The 17,879-nt window shown below is 44.1% G+C and overlaps 2 protein-coding genes across 6 annotated transcripts in view; both read right to left on the minus strand.

The window, feature by feature from the left end:
- The window catches only part of Capn3 (calpain 3), a 35,297-nt gene extending 27,518 nt beyond the window's left edge, over positions 1–7,779 (minus strand). Inside the window, exons 1-2 of the mRNA XM_090318548.1 lie at positions 7,690–7,779; positions 6,191–6,510 (exon numbers count right to left, since the gene is read on the minus strand). Coding sequence (XP_090174674.1) covers positions 6,191–6,499 — 309 coding nt within the window. The 5' untranslated portion in view covers positions 6,500–6,510; positions 7,690–7,779. The remainder of the gene's footprint in view (positions 1–6,190; positions 6,511–7,689) is intronic.
- The window catches only part of Ganc (glucosidase alpha, neutral C), a 45,199-nt gene continuing 35,040 nt past the window's right edge, over positions 7,721–17,879 (minus strand). For 4 of the 5 annotated variants that reach the window (XM_090318538.1, XM_090318536.1, XM_090318540.1 and 1 more), the window contains 6 exons: positions 17,622–17,698; positions 16,293–16,367; positions 15,852–15,965; positions 13,476–13,588; positions 12,437–12,540; positions 9,772–11,448 (listed from right to left, as the gene is read on the minus strand). In XM_090318538.1, the coding sequence (XP_090174664.1) occupies positions 11,339–11,448; positions 12,437–12,540; positions 13,476–13,588; positions 15,852–15,965; positions 16,293–16,367; positions 17,622–17,698 (593 nt within the window). In that variant the 3' untranslated portion in view covers positions 9,772–11,338. Of the gene's footprint in view, positions 7,808–9,771; positions 11,449–12,436; positions 12,541–13,475; positions 13,589–15,851; positions 15,966–16,292; positions 16,368–17,621; positions 17,699–17,879 lie in introns of those variants that run through there. The other variant, XM_090318537.1, reaches the window with a different exon arrangement.

The raw sequence follows: 17,879 nt of genomic DNA on the forward strand, positions 1-17,879 counted from the left end.
AAAAAAAGATTTTTTTTCAGACCCTCCAGTATATCCATTGGGTGGACCATACACAGCCCCTTGGAAGTTCCTTGTCCACTCTAACACAGAAAGAGGGGCCAGTCCAGCTCCTCTAGGAAGAGGGACTGTGGCTAACACACGACTAAGCACTTTGGCCTGTTTCTGCTGTCTCTGTCATCCCTTCCTGGGACAGCCTGGAGCACACTGCTTCACATGCAAGGCGCCTGGTGGGTCAGCATGGACTTTTCCGCTGAGACAGAAGTTGATCGTGTACTAACGAGTCAGCATAGATGGAAAGTCATGGCCAATCCCCAGCCTCCCATTTTTTTTTTACTGTTCACCACTTTCGGTGGGACTCTTATTGAAACTGAGCCTCAGGTACTCTTTGCCCTCCATTCTCCCATCTCTAGACTCCTGCTTTCAAAAGACAGCCATGGTACCAGATTATACATTATTAACCTACTGTAAGTTTAAGTCAGTGCATTAGCTGTCTTAAAAATATTTCTAGTCTCAGGACATATAAAGTTTTATAATAACTTCTAGTCGAAATAGGGAAAAACTGCCTCCAGTTTCAGGAGGGAGAAGGACAGTACTTGGGGCGGGGGGTAGGGGGTAATATGGGTAAAAACCCTGATGAGCTACCTCCTCAGAGTAGGAAAGCCATGGCCTCCAACTCTGGACCACTTGACTTCCTGCTCCCTTTTGATCCCCTACCTTTGGCCTTTTCCATGTGATGGCCTTCATCTTGGTTTTCTGGCTCAGCTCATGAGAGCCCAGGGCCTGCACACCTGCTGGGAAGACACGGTCTTCAAAAAGGCACTTCTGAGCCAGGCACCATTGTTTCAGAGCCACAAAATCCTGCCCCTCAAACTTAAGGGGCTGTGTGACAGTCCCCTCTCCATGTCTCCTGTCCCTCTCTCGGATCACGCGGTCACAGAAGAATCCTGGGAGCAGGTAGGGCATAGTGACCACTCAGGGAGTGGTGCTGGGCCTTCGCTGTGGCTTTTCTCCGGCTGCACCCTCAGCCCAAGCCTAATCCTCTGGTGAATGGTGCAGCGCCTATACAGCTCCTCCACCCTCCGCAGCGAGATGCGAATGAACACAGTCCAGAGAAAGGCTATGGTCAGAGTCAGCAGCTTTGGCTGGAGGCCCCTGAGCCCATGGTCTAGGGATAATACATGCAAGTCAGAGAGGGAGCCAGGGAAGGCAGAGAGGGAGCCAGGGATGGCCCCAGGACAGACCACAGTGGCCCCTAGACCTTTAGGGCACCTCCAACAGCCTTGCTGGGACTCTTTCTTTAAAAAGAGAAAACAGTTATGGAGAGCTTACCCTGCCTCAGCAAAAGGCATTCATGCCTTTGACAGTGGCAGTCAATGCGATATAGCATGGGGCCTTCTAAACATGCTGTATACACGAATCCTATACAGGCTGCTGAATGCATAGGAGGAATCTGCTCCAAGCCTTTGTCTGAGGGTAATGAAGCCTTCATTCTCCTGATGTCCCTGTCCCACCCCCCAAAAAACCTCCACTAGCCCTTTAGAGACTCTTCTGTGGAACAAGAACTCCGAGGGTAGGATGATAGATCTTGGAGGGAAGCCCCAGTTAAATTAGGTTCCAGACAGTGAGCAGACATGCCTTTTGCTCATCCAGAACTCTTATGGCAGAGAGGTGGGGGGTGAGGAAGGGAGGTAAATGTGGGTTGGCACTATCACCAAGGAAGCTTAGCCTTTTCAAAATTTCACCATGCTTCAACAGACAGCATCAGGGAGGTGAAGCAAGACTCAGGCCAGCAGGCTGTCTGCTAGGAGTGAGTCGAGCCTGTCTGCTCATTGACCTCTGCTGGCCTGGTTTTTGCACTTCAACATCAGTCACCAGAGATGCTTGCGTAAAACGCAGGTCCCTGGGGCCCATCCTTAGGTCTGAGATCCCTGGAGCATTCAGGCACATGGCTTGGATTCTGTTATGTAAAGATTTTTTTTCAGTTGTGGGCTTGAATTCCAGCCCAGGGCACTATCCCTGAGCTCTTTTTGTTCATGTGACAAACCACTTTTGGTTTTCTGGTGGTTAACTGGAGATAAGCATCTCACAGACTTTCCTGTGTGGTTTCGCTTTGAACCTCAATCCTCAGATCTTAGTCTCTTGAGTAGATAGGATTGCAGGTATGAGTCAACAGCGCCAAACTAAGATCCTTTCTAAGATCCTTCCTTCCTTCCTTTCTCTCTCTCTCTCTCTCTCTCTCTCTCTCTCTCTCTCTCTCTCTCTCTCTCTCTCTCTCTCTCTCTCTCTCTCTCTCCCTCCCTCCCTTCCTCCCTCCCTCCCTCCCTCCCTCCCTCTTCTCTCCTTTTGCCAGTCCTGGGGCTTGATCTCATGGCCCAAGCACTGTCCTTGAGCTTTCTAAAGACTAGGGCTGGGCCCGGGAGTTTGGCCTAGCGGTTAAAGTGCTTGCCTAGCATGCACAAGGACCCGGGTTCGATTCCTCAGTATCCCACATACACAACCAAGCCGGAAGTGGCAGAGACGAGACTGCAACAAGCGACAGAGAGCGAAAGCAAGCAAGCGGAGCCCAACCGAGTGGTGGCCGGAGCTAGCGGGGCCGGAGCATAGTCAAGCACATTACCAGTAGGCCACCCTCCCAGTCTAGGATTCCTATGTCTTCTAAAATTTGAAATAGTATTTTTAACATTACAGGGTACTGTCATGGCTGAAAGTAATTTTTGAAGTTAATTCTTCCAAGAAATAATTATACAGTTCATAAAGTTCTCAATATTTAAATGATGACATTAAAAAGTACATAGTGTATTTGCATACCCAATGCTATGGACATGGTATTGGAAATATAAACATAACTACATAGACATAAAAACCTATGACTCTATTAAAAAAAAAGTACATAGTGGTCTGAAGGTGTAGGCCAGGTGGAAGACCACTTACCCAGTGTGTCAGGTCCAGGGAAAGAGGATGATGACAAGGCTAGCCAGGTGTACAGGGCTAGTGGCAAAGGGGCCTGAATCTCAGGTAAAGAGATACAGATCCTGAAGGCCGTGTGGGGAGAGAGGGGCTGTACCAGAGAAGACATTTTAACAGGGATGTGGTTGTCTAAGATCTCTGGCAGTAGGACATCAGCTGAGTAGGGGGATTAAGTGATTTGAATGTTCTGAAAATAGACCCCAGGGCCTCATATGTGCTAGGCGAGCCCTCTATCGCTGAGGTATACCACTAGCCTATTGCACTGTTCTCTGAGGGCCTTCATGACCATCACAGACTTACCAACGAACCATCAAAGAGAACTGCAGCCCTTATGGCACACATATAGCTCTTGAGCATTCCACCTCAGCATAATAAAGAAAAAGATGGCTAATGCCAATACTGGCTTTCAGCCTAACATTGTTTCATCATGAAGGGTTTCTTTCTACACACTAGATGATCTGTTCTTGAGATCTGACCCCATGCATCTGCAAGACTGACTCCTAACTCACTCTTCTACATTGTTCACCTTTCCCTCAGGGACTGTAAGCTCTAAGAGAGCAGAAACATGCTGATTTTATTGACTGCCTATTTCTCAGCTACTAACACAGTGGCTGAAATTAAGAGATGGCCAATAAATGCTTTTCTTTTTTTATTTTTTTTGGCAGTATTGGGGTTTGAAATCAGGGTTATGTGCTTGCTAGCAGGTGCTCTACAGCTTGAGCCATGCTTCCAGGTCTTTTTGCCCTGATTATTTTCATGTTAGGGTCTTGCTTTTTGCTTTAACCAGCCTGGACCTTGATCCTCATATTTATATTTTCAGCAATAGCTAGGATAACAGGTATGAACCATCATATCTAGCTTTTTGTTGTTGTTGTTGAGTTGAGGGAGTCTTACAAACTTTTTCCTGGATTGATCTCAAACCTCTATTTTCCCAATCTCTGCTTCCAGGTAGTTAGGATTATAGGTACCAGCTCTCACTGCTCCTGTAGTGATTACTTTTCTCTTTTTTCCTTTGTTATCTTGGTTTTTGCTGGAGGCTGAATGTAGGGCCTAGCATGCTAAGCAACAGCTTCACCACTATGCGACACCTATAGTCAGTCTGATTACTTGTTCTTGTTTGTTTTGTTTTATTTTGTTTTGCCAGTCCTGGGGCTTTCTCAAGGCTAGAGCTCTACCACTTGTGCTACAGCACCAATTCTAGCTTTTTCTATGTATGTGGTACTGAGGAATCCAACTCAGGTCTTCAAACATGCTAGGCAATCACTCTACCACTCGGCCAAACTCCCAGCCCCTTGTTTTGTTTTGTTTTATTTTTTGTCATTCATGAGGCTTAAACTCAGGGCTTGACTCTGTCCCCGAGCTCTTCTTCTCAAGGCTATTGTACTACCACTGTGAGCCACAGCATTACTTCCTGTTTATTGATGGTTAATTGGTGATATGAGTCTCACAGAGTTTCCTGAATAGGCTGGCTTTGAACTGTGATCCTAACATCTCAGCTTCCTGAGTAGTTAGGATTACAGGCGAGAGCCACTGGCACTGGGTTTCTGATTACTTTCGATCAAAATATTTATTTTATTGAGAACAAGAGTAGTACTAGAGGAACGATTAGAGAAAGGAGTCAGAGAACATAGTTTCCTTCTGGAAGATCTCTACAAATGAAACCTGGAGGACGGAAGAGTTCCCAAACAGAACAGGTTTTTATCCGGGCTCTGTCACACACTTATCAGTGCATGCTGGTAAGGAATGCAGACAAAAACAAATGTTAGGGGCAGGGAGTGTGACCTAGTGGAAGAGTGCTTGCCTAGCATGCACAAAGCCCTGGGTTCAATTCCTTGGTACCACATACACAGAAAAAGCTGGAAGTGGTGCTGTGGCTCAAGTGGTAGAGCTCTAGCCTTGAAAAAGCCCAAGGACAGTGCTCAGGCACTGAGTTCAAGCCCCAGGACTGGAAAAAAGTTAGGATTGCCCTAACCATAGTATTTTATGCCTGCCACTATTTTCCTATGGCTTTTGTGTTTCATGGCCACTAGCAAACTGAAGAGAGCATCATCATTTTTAGAAGAAATCTTACAAACATGCAGGATATGTAAACAGAGAGAATAGATCGGGACTGTGCAGAATATATTGTTTTTTGGTTTTTGGTTTTTTTTTGCCAGTCCTGTGCTTGAGCTCAGGGCCTGAGCACTGTCCTTGGACTTTCTCAAGGCTAGAGCTCTACCACTTGAGCCTCTGCACCACTTCCGGCTTTTTTCTATGTATGGTACCAAGGAATCGAACCTGGGTCTTCATGCATGCTATGCAAGCACTTTAACCACTACGCCAAACTCCCGGCCCCCAGAATATATTGTTTACTGCCAGTCCTGGGGCTTGAACTCAGGGCCTGGTCACTGTCCCTGCCTGAGCTTATTTTGCTCAAGGCTAGCACTCTAACACTTGAAACACAGTGTCACTTTTGGCTTTTTCTGCTTATGTGGTACTAAGGGTCATAGGGCTTGAACTCGGCCTGGGCCCTGTCCCCGAGCTCTTCCACTCAAGGCTACCACCCTACCCTTGAGCCAAGCCCCATTTCCCATTTTCTAGAGGTTAATTGGAGATAAGAGTCTCAGGTCCTTTTGTGCCTAGGCTGGCTTTGAACCTTTATTCTCAGATCTCAGCCTCCTGAGTAGCTAGGGTTACAGGCTTGAGCCACTGCTCCTGGCCCAGGGAATATATTTTTATAGGATAAATCAATCTGAGTTCTAACCAACTTTTGTGTGTGGATGTGTGTGTGTGGCAGTCCTGAGCACTGTCCTTGGGCTTTCTCAAGGCTAGAGCTCTACTAATTGAGCCACAGTACCACTTCCAGCTTTTTCTGTGCACATGGTATGGAGGAATCGAACCCAGGGCTTCATGCATGCTAGGCAAGCACTCTACCACTATCCCCTATAACCACTTCTATCCCCTATAACCACTTTTACAAAGGGGATGGGGTAGGGGAGGGCAGAGAGAGAGGGGGGGAGGGAGCGCATATGACCTGTTCTTGTCCTTCGTTTGGTAAGGTGGCTAAGATTTGACCCTCCTGTCCATTCTTCACACTTGCGGGCAGAGCCCAGCAGGCTGTTGGCAGTGCCATGTGTGCAGTGCTCAGTGCCCATGTGTGCAGCTGAGCTGCCTGTGGGGAGGGGCTGAGTGGGAGAACTTCTCAGAGGGCAAAACCTCAATCAGTAACCAGTAAGCTACTCACCGGAGGTCTCTTCCACACAAACTGGATGGGGAACTTCTGGCTATAAAAAAGAGACGTCTCATCTGGCGGGAACTCAGGATCCAGATAAAGAACCTTCTTCTCTAGACATTTCTTGTGAAGCTGTTCAAATGTCTTCTCTTTCACGCCGATGATGGGAAAATTGCGGCTGATGATGGCTGAATAGATGCCGCCTGGATGTCCGCCCCCAGCCTCGGTGGTCTGGCCTTGGGCCGGGTGGGGAAGTGGCCCTGGAGACCTGGGCTCAGCCCTCGTCCATGTGGCCACGGATGGGCTAATGACAGTCGGCATGGCAGGCAAATCTGGAAGGAAGAGGTTTTTAAAGAAAACACAGCACAGCTACCTGTAAGGAAAGGAAGCAACTGCAGAGGGGAACTTGACGTAATTCTGTCATCTGAGGGAAAAAATGTCCATGGCCACTCCCAGGCTTAAGGCCCATCAGAAGGCTATCTGGCCACGATCCCAAAGCCACAGGTTTTCCTAAGGAAGGAGCACGAAAGGATTTCGAAGCAATTTTTACTTGGGGGCTGCCTACCAGCAGCATTCGTGGCAGAGGGAGCGAAAGAAATGAGGCTTGTGTTTCAGTGGCCTGAAGAAGCTCGAGCCAGGAAAACTAAAAATAGATGTGAAGAAAGATCGTGAGTATGAGAGAAACAGAGATGCCAGTGTGTGGCTAGACATTTCTGTGTTGCCATTAAGCCTTAGAGACTAGTGCATGTCAGGAAATAAGAGCATCTGAGTAAGGGGAATGCTGACCATCCGTGGAGAGCCACTGACACGATACTAAATAGGTGGCTATGCAGACTAGCAAACTCTTAGGCACCAAAGTAAGGGAAAACTATTTAAAACGCTAGCTGGAATGGAAAGTACTGAGTTCTAAGGGAATGATCTGTCCATTTTAGAGAACATGATTTTTTTTTATTGTTACTATAAAGCTGATGCCATATGTAAGGATTACAGTTTCATGATTTTTATTTTCTAAACCTCTAGGATATCAGAACTCGATTCAATGCTAGATTTAGAATCCCTTCTAGAATGTTCTGGCATTAGTACTCAGTTGCTTTGTCCGGATGGAAAATGCCACTCAGCTGAGTCCTCAAGTGAAGAAATATCTCTTTTGAACCTAGCCACCTGTTGTCCCTCCCACCCCCAAAATAAATTCGAGAACAAAATATGCTGTAAAGGGCATAGACTGCGCATAGTAGATTGTTGACGATTTAGTACCCGGAACAGAAGTTGGAAATGGACACTGAGCTAGGGTGGCTGTAAATTCTGGGATGCCATATCTAAGAAGTTGTCTTCAGGACTCAGATGAGCGCTGAAGTGGCTATGAGGAAGTGAGTTGCCTGCCTGGCCTCCACCTTGCCTTTTACCCGTGGCAGCTGCTCTCTGGGCTGTAAGGGGATGGCTAAATCCTGGCTCTGTCACAGTGGCATCTTGTCACAGACCAGAGCTGTGACTTCCCATGTGACCACACTCACCAGTTCACGTTCCGAGGCTGCAGGAGGTGTACTATGACCAGGCTCATGACTCCAGGGGTTGCAGCTGAGAAATCCCAGGTCTGGGCTTGCAGACCATCCTCAGCCTATCTTTCTGTCCCTGCAACAAAATGACCAATGATCTTTGCTATTTTTGGGGAGGGAGAATGGTCTCTGGAGACCAACTGTTCAAGTTCAAAGTCTGGACTGGCCACTTACTGGCTATGCCTGGGTAATTTTAGCCAAGTTACCTCTTCTTTTCTTTCTTTTTTTTTTAACCAGTCCTGGGATTGAGCTCAGGGCCTGAACACTGTCCTTGGGCTTTCTTCAAGGCTAGTGTTCTACCCTGAGTCACTGCACCACTTCTGGCTTTTTCTATGTATGTGGTACCGAGGAATCGAATCCAGGTCTTCGTGTTTGCTAGGCAGACACTCTACCACTAGGCCAAACTCCCGGTCCTTCCTCTTCTTTTTTTTTTTTTGCCAGTCCTGGGCTTGAGCTCAGGGCCTGAGCACTGTCCTTGGACTTTCTCAAGGCTAGAGCTCTACCACTTGAGCCTCAGCACCACTTCCAGCTTTTTGTATGTATATGGTACCAAGGAATTGAACCCGGGTCTTCGTGCATGCAAGGCAAGCACTTTAACCACTAGGCCAAACTCCCAGCCCAGCGGTCCTTCCTCTTCTTTTCTGTCAGTTTTCTCAACTATAAACTGAATATGATGACAGCATTCTGTTATTGAGTTGGTGCAAGGATTAAACAAGTCAATTTATATAATGCATTTGTGATTATCAATATCTAAAACACTCCGTAAATAATGTAGTTAAAAACCTCAATGTAATATTTTGGGGTTAGGTCAGATTGAGTGATACATTCACCCACTGAGTGAGGAGCTTTCTATCACTGAAATGAAATAGCAGAGATAACCAACTCATGTGAAAGCTGGTATGCTTCTCATTCACTCATTTGCTGAGTCATTTGAAACAGGGTCTTATTACTATGTATCTCAAGAGAGCCTGAAATTCACTATGTAACTCAAACTGGCCTCAAACTTGCAACCTTCCTGCCATGGCCTCTTAAGTGATGGGATGACAGGTGTGTACCACCATGCCTAGCTGAAAAGGTTGACTGTGGCTCAGATGTAGAGGTTCCAGTCCATGATAACTGGCCACTTTGTTTTGGGCAACACAAGATGGTAGGAACTCGTGGCAGAGCCAAACTGTTTACCTCACAGCTAGGAAGCAAAAGAGGAAGAGGAAGGGGTTAGAGCCATAACAATTCCCTTGAAGGGGACCTATACTACGATTCAATGAACTCCCTTAGAGGTCCAACCTCCTAGAAGTTCTACCACCTCTTGATAAATTTACCCTGGGGATATACTTCTCCAAAACCATGACTCTCATTGATGGAAAACAGCAGGGAGTCTGTAATGATTACTGAACAAGGCAATCTGTCCTGACTCAGGGAGCACAGGGTCAGAGGCAGGGTGCCTGATCGGCAACATTAAAGGAGTATCTAATAAGATCCATGCCCACCCTCAATTTCAGTAGTGGTTTAGAGAGCAAAGGTGGGGTTTTCAACTCCAACCATCAAATATTGGGTCTCAGCTTCAGTTTTCTACACTACCTTAACATTTACAGCATGAAATCACATTTGATTGTCTTTATTTCTTCCTGTTTGCCTACAGATTGAAGGAGGAACTACAAGAGCCTTACTGTAGGTGAGGTATATGCCTCCCTATGTGAAGAGAAATTTCTTAAGTATTAAGTACAGGCTTTTCGAGTGCTGTCAGTTTCTTGGCTGAATTACTCACAGGGGAGGAGCTCTATCTAGGCCACATCCCTGCTGAGTTTTTGTTCCACAGCTGTCCCAGCCAGCTCCACTTGTAAGTAAGACAGATGTGTGACAGGGGTGAGCTTCTTGTCAGAGCTGAGTGGGAATTATCAGATGCAGAGAGGGCAAATGTTCTTTATTTTCCCTATCAATTATTGTGACTAAAACATCAGATTTACAGGTCCAAATGCAAGATTTATTCAGCCTCATAGCTGTAGAAACTCATGCTATCCTGGTGAACATGAACATCCTGAGTCCATGAACAAAGGTACATAAACAGTTTTGATTCCCATACATCTCTTCAAGTGTAAAACAAAAAAAAAAAGACACATTTCAGACAAGGTCATGTAATATCTGTGGGGAAAAAAGCAGTGCTAACTCAATGGTTCTTTGTCACTTCTTTCTCATCCAAATTTCTTTTCTTTTCTTTCTTTCTTTCTTTCTTTCTTTCTTTCTTTCTTTCTTTCTTTCATTTTTTGCCAATCTTGGGCAAAAGAACCCAAAAACAAACCAGAAACAAAGACATTCCATTTTCACTTTTAATTAAGTCTACCAGTTAACCAATTACAGCAACAGTTACTGACAGTCAACTATAACCATACTTTAAGGATATAGGAGAAATGCAACATGCTTTCAAGGAACATACAACCTAGTTTAGGAACCGATAGACACACTTGAAACCTTAAGGCATAATCCCTGAGAATGCAAAGCAGGGCACAAGTCTGTGGGGCAGCATTTCAGAGAAGGGCAAAATCACTGCTAATGGGAAATAGGGAGTAGGGTGCTAGCACCATTAGAAAAGCTGCATAGTACAGTTAGGCCTGGAAGGATGATAGCCCGTGAACAGCTGAGGGAAGAAAGAATACTGTGGTATAGGGAATGGAGGCACAAAGACGATCATTGTAAACAACCAATGGAAAAAGACTAATAAGCAGATGTGCATGTTGCAAAGTGCTGAGGAGTTGAAGCTGCCCTAGAAGCTGCTGTAGCAGGCAGCAGGGAGTTACTGGGGTCTCATGATGTAATTGCTAAGGTAGAATGTGCTATGTCTGCCAAAAGGAAAACTTAGTAGTACTGAGGGTGTCTTAAGCTCACGGCCCTAGGCTATAGTCTTAAGCTGGCCTTAAGCTAGAGTTTTGGGCTGCTGACTTGGGCTGCAGTCCTCCCAACCCCATCTTTTTTGTCTTCTTCTTTTTTCCCAGGCTTCATCCCCAAGGTCAGGAATCCTGGTTCACTGCCGGCTGGCTCAGGCAATTTAGAACTTTTGAGCCTGAGCATAATAAGAAGGAAAAGGACACTTTGTGCTGTAAGCTGAGTCAATCTCCTGGGGAGGAGAACTTCCCATTACTGCAGTCTGTGCGGTGCACACAGAGGGAGTTGCGAGACAGCTTACCTCATGGCCATAGCCAAGAGACAACAGAAAACACTGCCGATGTCTCAGGCCTTGTGGGGCTGCAAGCAAGCAGGTGTTACTGTACAGAGTATTACGCATCTTCAAACTCTAACATCTAAGTACAAGCTCCCTCCTTCCTTCCTTCCTTCCTTCCTTCCTTCCTTCCTTCCATCCTTCCTGTTCTTCACTATGTAAACAATGTTGGCCTCAAAGCCATAATCTTTCTGCCTCTGTTTTCTTAGTGCCAACATTGTATCTGGTTGAAATATAAAATCTATTGTTCATTAATATACTAAAAACTAGTGAAAGATTATTTCAGCCAAGGAAGCCAACTAGATTGCAACACAAAGCTAAAAAAAAAAAAAAAGCCAAAAGAAAGGTGGACAGGTGCAGGGAGTTCCCTGAGTCCATCATCAGGGCATCGTTCTATCATTTGACATGGACCTGCCAGTCAGCATCAACGTTCAGGGAAAGCTTCTCCAGGCTCAGGGTACATGTTCTGGCACAATATGTAAAAGCCACAGGCTGATCCTTCCCATCTAAATAGCGAGACAGTGAGACAATTAAAGAGGGAAAGTGTGAGGGATATCTAGTAGGTGGGATCTTTTTCAAAGCTGATATGATCCTGATTGTATTACAAAACCTTACTAGGAGAAACCATTTTATTTATTTTTTTAATTGCCAGTCCTGGGCTTGAGCTCAGGGCCTGAGCACTGTCCTTGGACTATCTCAAGGCTAGAGCTCTACCAGCCTCAGCATCACTTCTGTTTACTTCTGTTTTTTTTTTCTTTTCTTTTCTTTTTTTTTTGTCAGTTTTGGGGCTTGAACACTGGGCCTGGGCATTGTTCCTGAGCTCTTCAGCTCAAGACCATTTCCCATTTTCTAGTGGTTAAACGGAGATAAGAATCTCATAGTCTTTAGTGCATGAGCTGGCTGTGAACTGTGATGCTGAGATCTCAGTCTTCTGAGTAGCTAGGATTACAGTGGTGAGCCACTGCGCCTGGCTTCTGGCTTTTTTCTATGTATGTGGTACTTCAGAATAGAACCCGGATCTTCATACTTGCAAGGCAAGCACTCTATCACTAGGCCAAGATCCCAGCACTGAAAGAATCCATTTCAGTCACCCTTCTATTCACAGATTAAAACCAGGAAACTGTAAGAAACAAAGTGGTTTGCCCAGGGAACCCAGTAGCAGAGGAAGGATATGATTCTCTTCGTGCATACTTTTATAAACTCCATCAACATGGATACTACTCTCCGGGACTTCAGATATTCACAGTTTTAGCCCAAATAATTTCTAGTAGAAAAATATTAGCTGCAGCAAAAAGACCAGTTCATGAAAAGATGTAGGATGGCTACATCCTACATTTAGAGACTAGAATACTTTACCTTTATCAGAAAGTACAGTCAGTCTTCTTAGGCTAAGGATATAGTGTCAGTTTTAGGAAAAAACAAATTACTTCCTCACTGCAGGTATTTCGATATTTATCAAACAATAACTGAGGTAAGAATGAACTGTTTCCTTACCAGATGAGTGGGTGATCACAGAAGATGGCTTCTTCCTGAAGCCTAAGACCAAGATCTGCTCAACCACACACTTGCTGGGATAATGACCTTTCTCATCAGCACAACTGGAATAGATGTAAATGGTATTATTTTGAGTTCCTCTCCCATCTATGCTTATGGAGTTAAGGTAAACATATCAGTCAAATTTACTAGGATAAAGAGATGGCAGAGGTTGATTGTCTGTGTCAATGACTCCATAACTAGTGGCCAAACTGATTTCTCTTTAACAAGTCATTTGGAGTGAAGTAACTAAAGAACAAAAGGTCACAGGTAGTTAACTTTAAGAAGTCAAATATTTAATGAATTGGTAAATGGAAGGATGACTAGTATCAGTGAGTACTTACAATGAATCTTTTCTACATTTTCTACAGATGAAGGAAAGAAGATGGAAACAATAAGAAAGTAAGAATCAGGCCGGGAGTTTGGCCTAGTGGTAGAGTGCCTGCCTAGCATGCACGAAGACCCAGGTTCGATTCCTCGGTACCACATATATAGAAAAAGGCTGGAAGTGGTGCTGTGGTTCAAGTGGCAGAATGTTAGCCTTGAGAAAAGCCCAAGAACAGTGCTCAGGCCCTGAGCTCAAGCCCAGGACTGGCAAAAAAAAAAAAAAAAAAAAAAAAAAGAAAGGAAGAATCATGGACAGTGATAGAAAAATAGTGCAAAAATGACCCTCACCATTTATTTATTTAAATAGGAATATTGAACTCCAGCTATCCATTTACTTGAAGATGGCAAAGGGGTAGCATAATTTATTTAAGAAAATAGACAACTATTTTTTTTTGCCAGTGCTGGGGCTTGAACTCAGGGCCTGGGCACTGTTCTTGGACACTTTTTGTTCAAGGTTAGTGCTGTGCCACTTGAGCCACAGCATCACTTCTGGCTTTTTCTGTGAATGTGATATCGAGGAATCGAACTCAAGGCTTTGTGCATGCTGGGCAAGCACTCTACCACTAGGTTACGCTCCCAGCCCCAGAGAATAGACAACTTCGTTAGCTATTACCTGTTGATCAAGACATTGGAGCAGAATGAAAACTTCCTGTGCAAGAATTGCTTCTGGTGGAGATACTGGAATGAATGGCCATCATCAAGATATAATTCTCCCACAGCAGAACCCTGGAGAGAGAACAACAGAGAATCTGCCCATGTAATAGCTTTATAGGAAAAGAATACAAGCCCCTAAGAGAGATAAGATCTTTTGTGGTGTGTGTGTGTGCTTATTCCTGGAGCTTGAACTCGGGCCTGAGCACTGTCCCTGAGGGCTTTTTTTTTGGCTAGCAGTCTACCCACTTGACCCACAGCTCCACTTCTGTTTTTTCAGTGGTTAATTGGAGATAAGAGTCCTATGGACTTACTTGGCTTGAAATCCACAATCCTAAGATCTCAGCCTCCTGAGTAGCTAGGATTACAGGTGTGAACCACCAGTGCTGGATAATGCAACCTTGCATACACTTGAAATAATATGAATAGGAAAGTTAGTTAAAAGGACGCCTTAGACCTTCAAATATTTCAAATATGGTCAATAGTGTAAGTGGCTTCTCTGAAAATACTACCCCAGAATGTGACAAGGCCAAAAAAGTTCACAGAATGAAATTAAAGTTAAAACAGAACAAAACAAAATAGTAGGGCTAGAAGTGTGGCTCAAGTGGTAAAGTGCTAGCAGAATAAGCAAGCCAAGCAACACAAAGGCCTGAGTTTAAACTCCAGTATTGGCAAGACAAAAACAACAAAACATTAGTATATAGTAGGTAAGAGCAACAGTCTTTAGGGTATCTTCTATTGAGAGAGTGGTAAATGGCTTCTACATTTTTTTAGAAGGATGCCTTTTGCATGTCAAATAGTGTCACAGCATTCTCATGGCAGCTGAGTGTTACTGACAATGGTTTACATGCTATTGATATCTAGCCTCTTGCATTTACTCTGGAGCCTCAACTGAGTCCAAGACCAATAGTTTGGCCTAAAAAGGGATACCCGAGGGGCCAGGAGTTTGGCCTAGTGGTGAGTGCTTGCCTAGCATGCAGGAAGACTAGGGTTCAATTACTCAGTACCAAATACATAGAAGAAGCCAGGAGGGGGAGGAAGGGAGGTCAGGACAGGGAGGAGGTAGTAAAAAAAAAAAAATAAGAAAAGAAAAACAAAAAAGAAAAGAAAAAGCTGGAGGTGATGCTGTGGCTCAAGTGGTAAAGCTCTAGCCTCGAGAAAGCCCAAGGACAGAGCTCAGACCCTGAGTTCAAGGAAAAAAAAAAAAAGAGGGGCCGGGAGTTTGGCCTAGTGGTTAAAGTGCTTGCCTAGCATGCATGAAGACCCGGGTTCGATTCCTCGGTACCACATACATAGAAAAAAGCCGGAAGTGGTGCTGAGGCTCAAGTGGTAGAGCTCTAGTCTTGAGAAAGTCCAAGGGCAGTACTCAGGCCCTGAGCTCAAGCCCAGGACTGGCCAAAAAAAAAAAAAGATACTCCAAGAGAAAAGGTAGAAAAGAAAATTGTAGTAATTTAATTATTTTGTAATATTAATATAAGAGTAAGTACTCTTAAAAAAAAGTAAGTATTCCTATAATAAGAATTTGTGTTAGTCTTTGTAACGTTTAGGTAAACAGATAGTATAGAGATCTGTTATAGGCCTCGGTTGGCTCATTTTTTTTTTTCTAGTACTGGAGCTTGAACTCAGGGCCTGAGCATTATCCTTGGGCTTTCCTCAAGGCTAGCACTCTACCACTTGAGCCACAACACCACTTCTGACTTTTTCTATGTATGTGGTACTGAGGAATCGAACCTTTGAACCCCGGTCTTTGTTCATTCTAGGCAAGCACTCTAGCACTAGGCTAAACTCCTGGCCTTGGCTCAAAAAATCTTTTTCCATCAGTTCTGAATCTTCCCAGGCTTTACTCAAAGAGATTTTATATATTTGATATACCTCATGAGAAGTTATTGAAGGGGATTGGGAGAGTGTGTTCAAGGATTAATCCAGAAGAGCAAGCTGTCTATGGCTTTGATGAGCCTTCAGTCCAGTGGCAATCAATGCCAAGCTGAAGGGCAATGACAGTTATACATCATAGCTGGATTTTAGGATTCCCTTAAGAACAATTCTGAGGACGGTAGAGTAGATAGACAAGAATCCAGAAATGGTTCAAACTATGTGTGATGACACAAGCCTGTAATCTCCTCACTGAGCAGACTGTGGAAAGAGAGTCATGAGTTTGTGGCCAGGCTGAGCTACCTCGTATGCTCAATTCAAAGTCTTGATTTGTACACAAATGGCAGAAGCAGTATATCTCACAGATAAGGCTCACTACTTTTTACATGGCTTCATGCTTTTGAAAGATTACCACTGCAAAGAGGAAAGAGTAGTAAACAGAAAGGGTAACTGATTATCTAGATACCTTAGTGCTTAGAGCAATCCGGAGTCCATATGGGGAGTTAGCCATCCAACCTGTGGACTTTCCTATTGTTGTCTTTATTGGCACCACACTTCCACCTCGTTGAAACACTGGTATCTGTAACATAGCCATGCTCTCAGAGAAGACATTCGTGTAAGAAAATTCCAATGTACTTAAAAAATATATCCTTGTATGAGATCACAAACCTTATAAAAAGAGACTCAAGGGCAAAATAAATTTGTGAGCATACAATAACAAACATGGGGAATTAAAATGAAAAGGGCTCCACCAAAATTTTTTTTAAAAAAACTATTAGGAACAATGCCTACCCTTCATCAACCAAGCAGTAAAGGATAACTATCTCCCTCCCCAGTGCCTTTCCTCATTGAAAGTCTGAGCAGAATAACACAGTTTAATGGGTAGAAATAATAGTTTGAAACTTACACTATCTAAGGCTACTGGAATCTTCACAGTGCACCCTCCTTCCCAATGAGCAAATGTCTTAGAATCATACCAGATCTAAAAAATAACAAATTCCAGTGAAAAAGAGTACATGAATAACTCTACTCACCATTTCATTTTTTTTTTTTTTTGCCAGTCCTGGGCTTGGGCTCAGGGCCTGAGCACTGTCCTTGGACTTTCTCAAGGCTAGAGCTCTACCACTTCCAGCTTTCTTCTATGTATGTGGTACCGAGGAATAGAACCCTGGTCTTCGTGCATGCTAGGCACTCTACCACTAGGCCAAACTCCCGGCCCCATCACCATTTCATTTTATCAGTAAAACATTTACACATCTGCATTTCAAATATCCAGGAAGCTAAAATAAATGCAATTTAAAAATATGTAGGGGGGACTGGGAATTCATGGTAGAGTGTTTGGCTAGCATGCATGAAGCCCTGGGTTCCATTCTTCAGGACCATATAAACAGAAAAGCTGGAAGTGGTGCTGTGGCTCATGCCTGTAATCCTAGCTACTCTGGAGGTTATCTCCAATTAACTTCTAGAAAATGGGAAGTGGGGCTTAGTTTAAGGGTAGGGTGGTACCCTAGAGCTGAAGAGCTCAGGAACAAGGCCCAGGCATAGAAGTAGGGTGCTAGCCCTGAGCTGAATAGCTCAGGGACAGTGCCCAGGTAGAGTTCAAGCCCCATGACCCACAAAAAAAAAAAAAAGGGACTATATAATTAAGTAAGACCCTTTCCTTCCATCCCTTCCTCCCTTTCTCTCTCCTTCCTTCCCTCCTTCCTTCCTTCTTTCCTTCCTTCCGTTTGTTTCTCAGTTGTAGGCCCAGGTCTAGAGTTCAAGCCCTACTGACGGATTAAAAAAAAACAAAATTCAGCCTTTGAGGATAATGGCTGTAAATTACAAAAAACATTAGTTGCTACAGTCATTTGTACAAACATCGTCAGTTGCTTTAGTCATGTGGTGTCTATTCACAAGGGCATGATGAAAAAATTTCTTAGATTCTAAAAGAAATAAAGGCTAGGCACTGATGACTCATGCCTATTATCCTAGCTATTCAGGAAGCTGAGATCTGAGGATTATGGTTCAAAACCTGCCTGCTCATGAAAGTCTGTGTGAGTATCATCTCCAATTAACTACTAGAAAACCAGAAGTGGTGCTGTGGCTTAAAGTGGTAGCACTCTAGCCTTGAGCTGAAGAGCTCAGGGATGGTACCCAGGCCCACAGTTCAAGCCCTATGACTGATTAAAAAAAAAAAAAAAAAAAAAAAGAAACGAAGGAATGAGAGATATGTAGATTCTATTATTATGTTTACCTCATTAGGTCCTGGCAGAAATACATCAATCATAGTGGCTTTTGGTTCTGTGACTGGATGAACTAATAAAGCACTACCTAAAAAAATAAAGAAGAAATAAAATTTAGCATCATTATAAGAAGTTGAGGTAATGGGAGTTTGGCCTAGGGTCTAGTGGTAAGAGTGTTTGCCTAGCATGAATGAAGACCCAGGTTCGTTTCCTTGGTACCACATATATAGAAAAAAAGCCAAAAGTAGTGCTATGGCTCAAATGGTAGA

This window comes from Megascapheus bottae, chromosome 25 (genome assembly GCF_031878675.1).
Source record: "Megascapheus bottae isolate mThoBot1 chromosome 25, mThoBot2.hap1, whole genome shotgun sequence".
NCBI classification, from domain to species: Eukaryota; Metazoa; Chordata; class Mammalia; order Rodentia; family Geomyidae; genus Megascapheus; species Megascapheus bottae.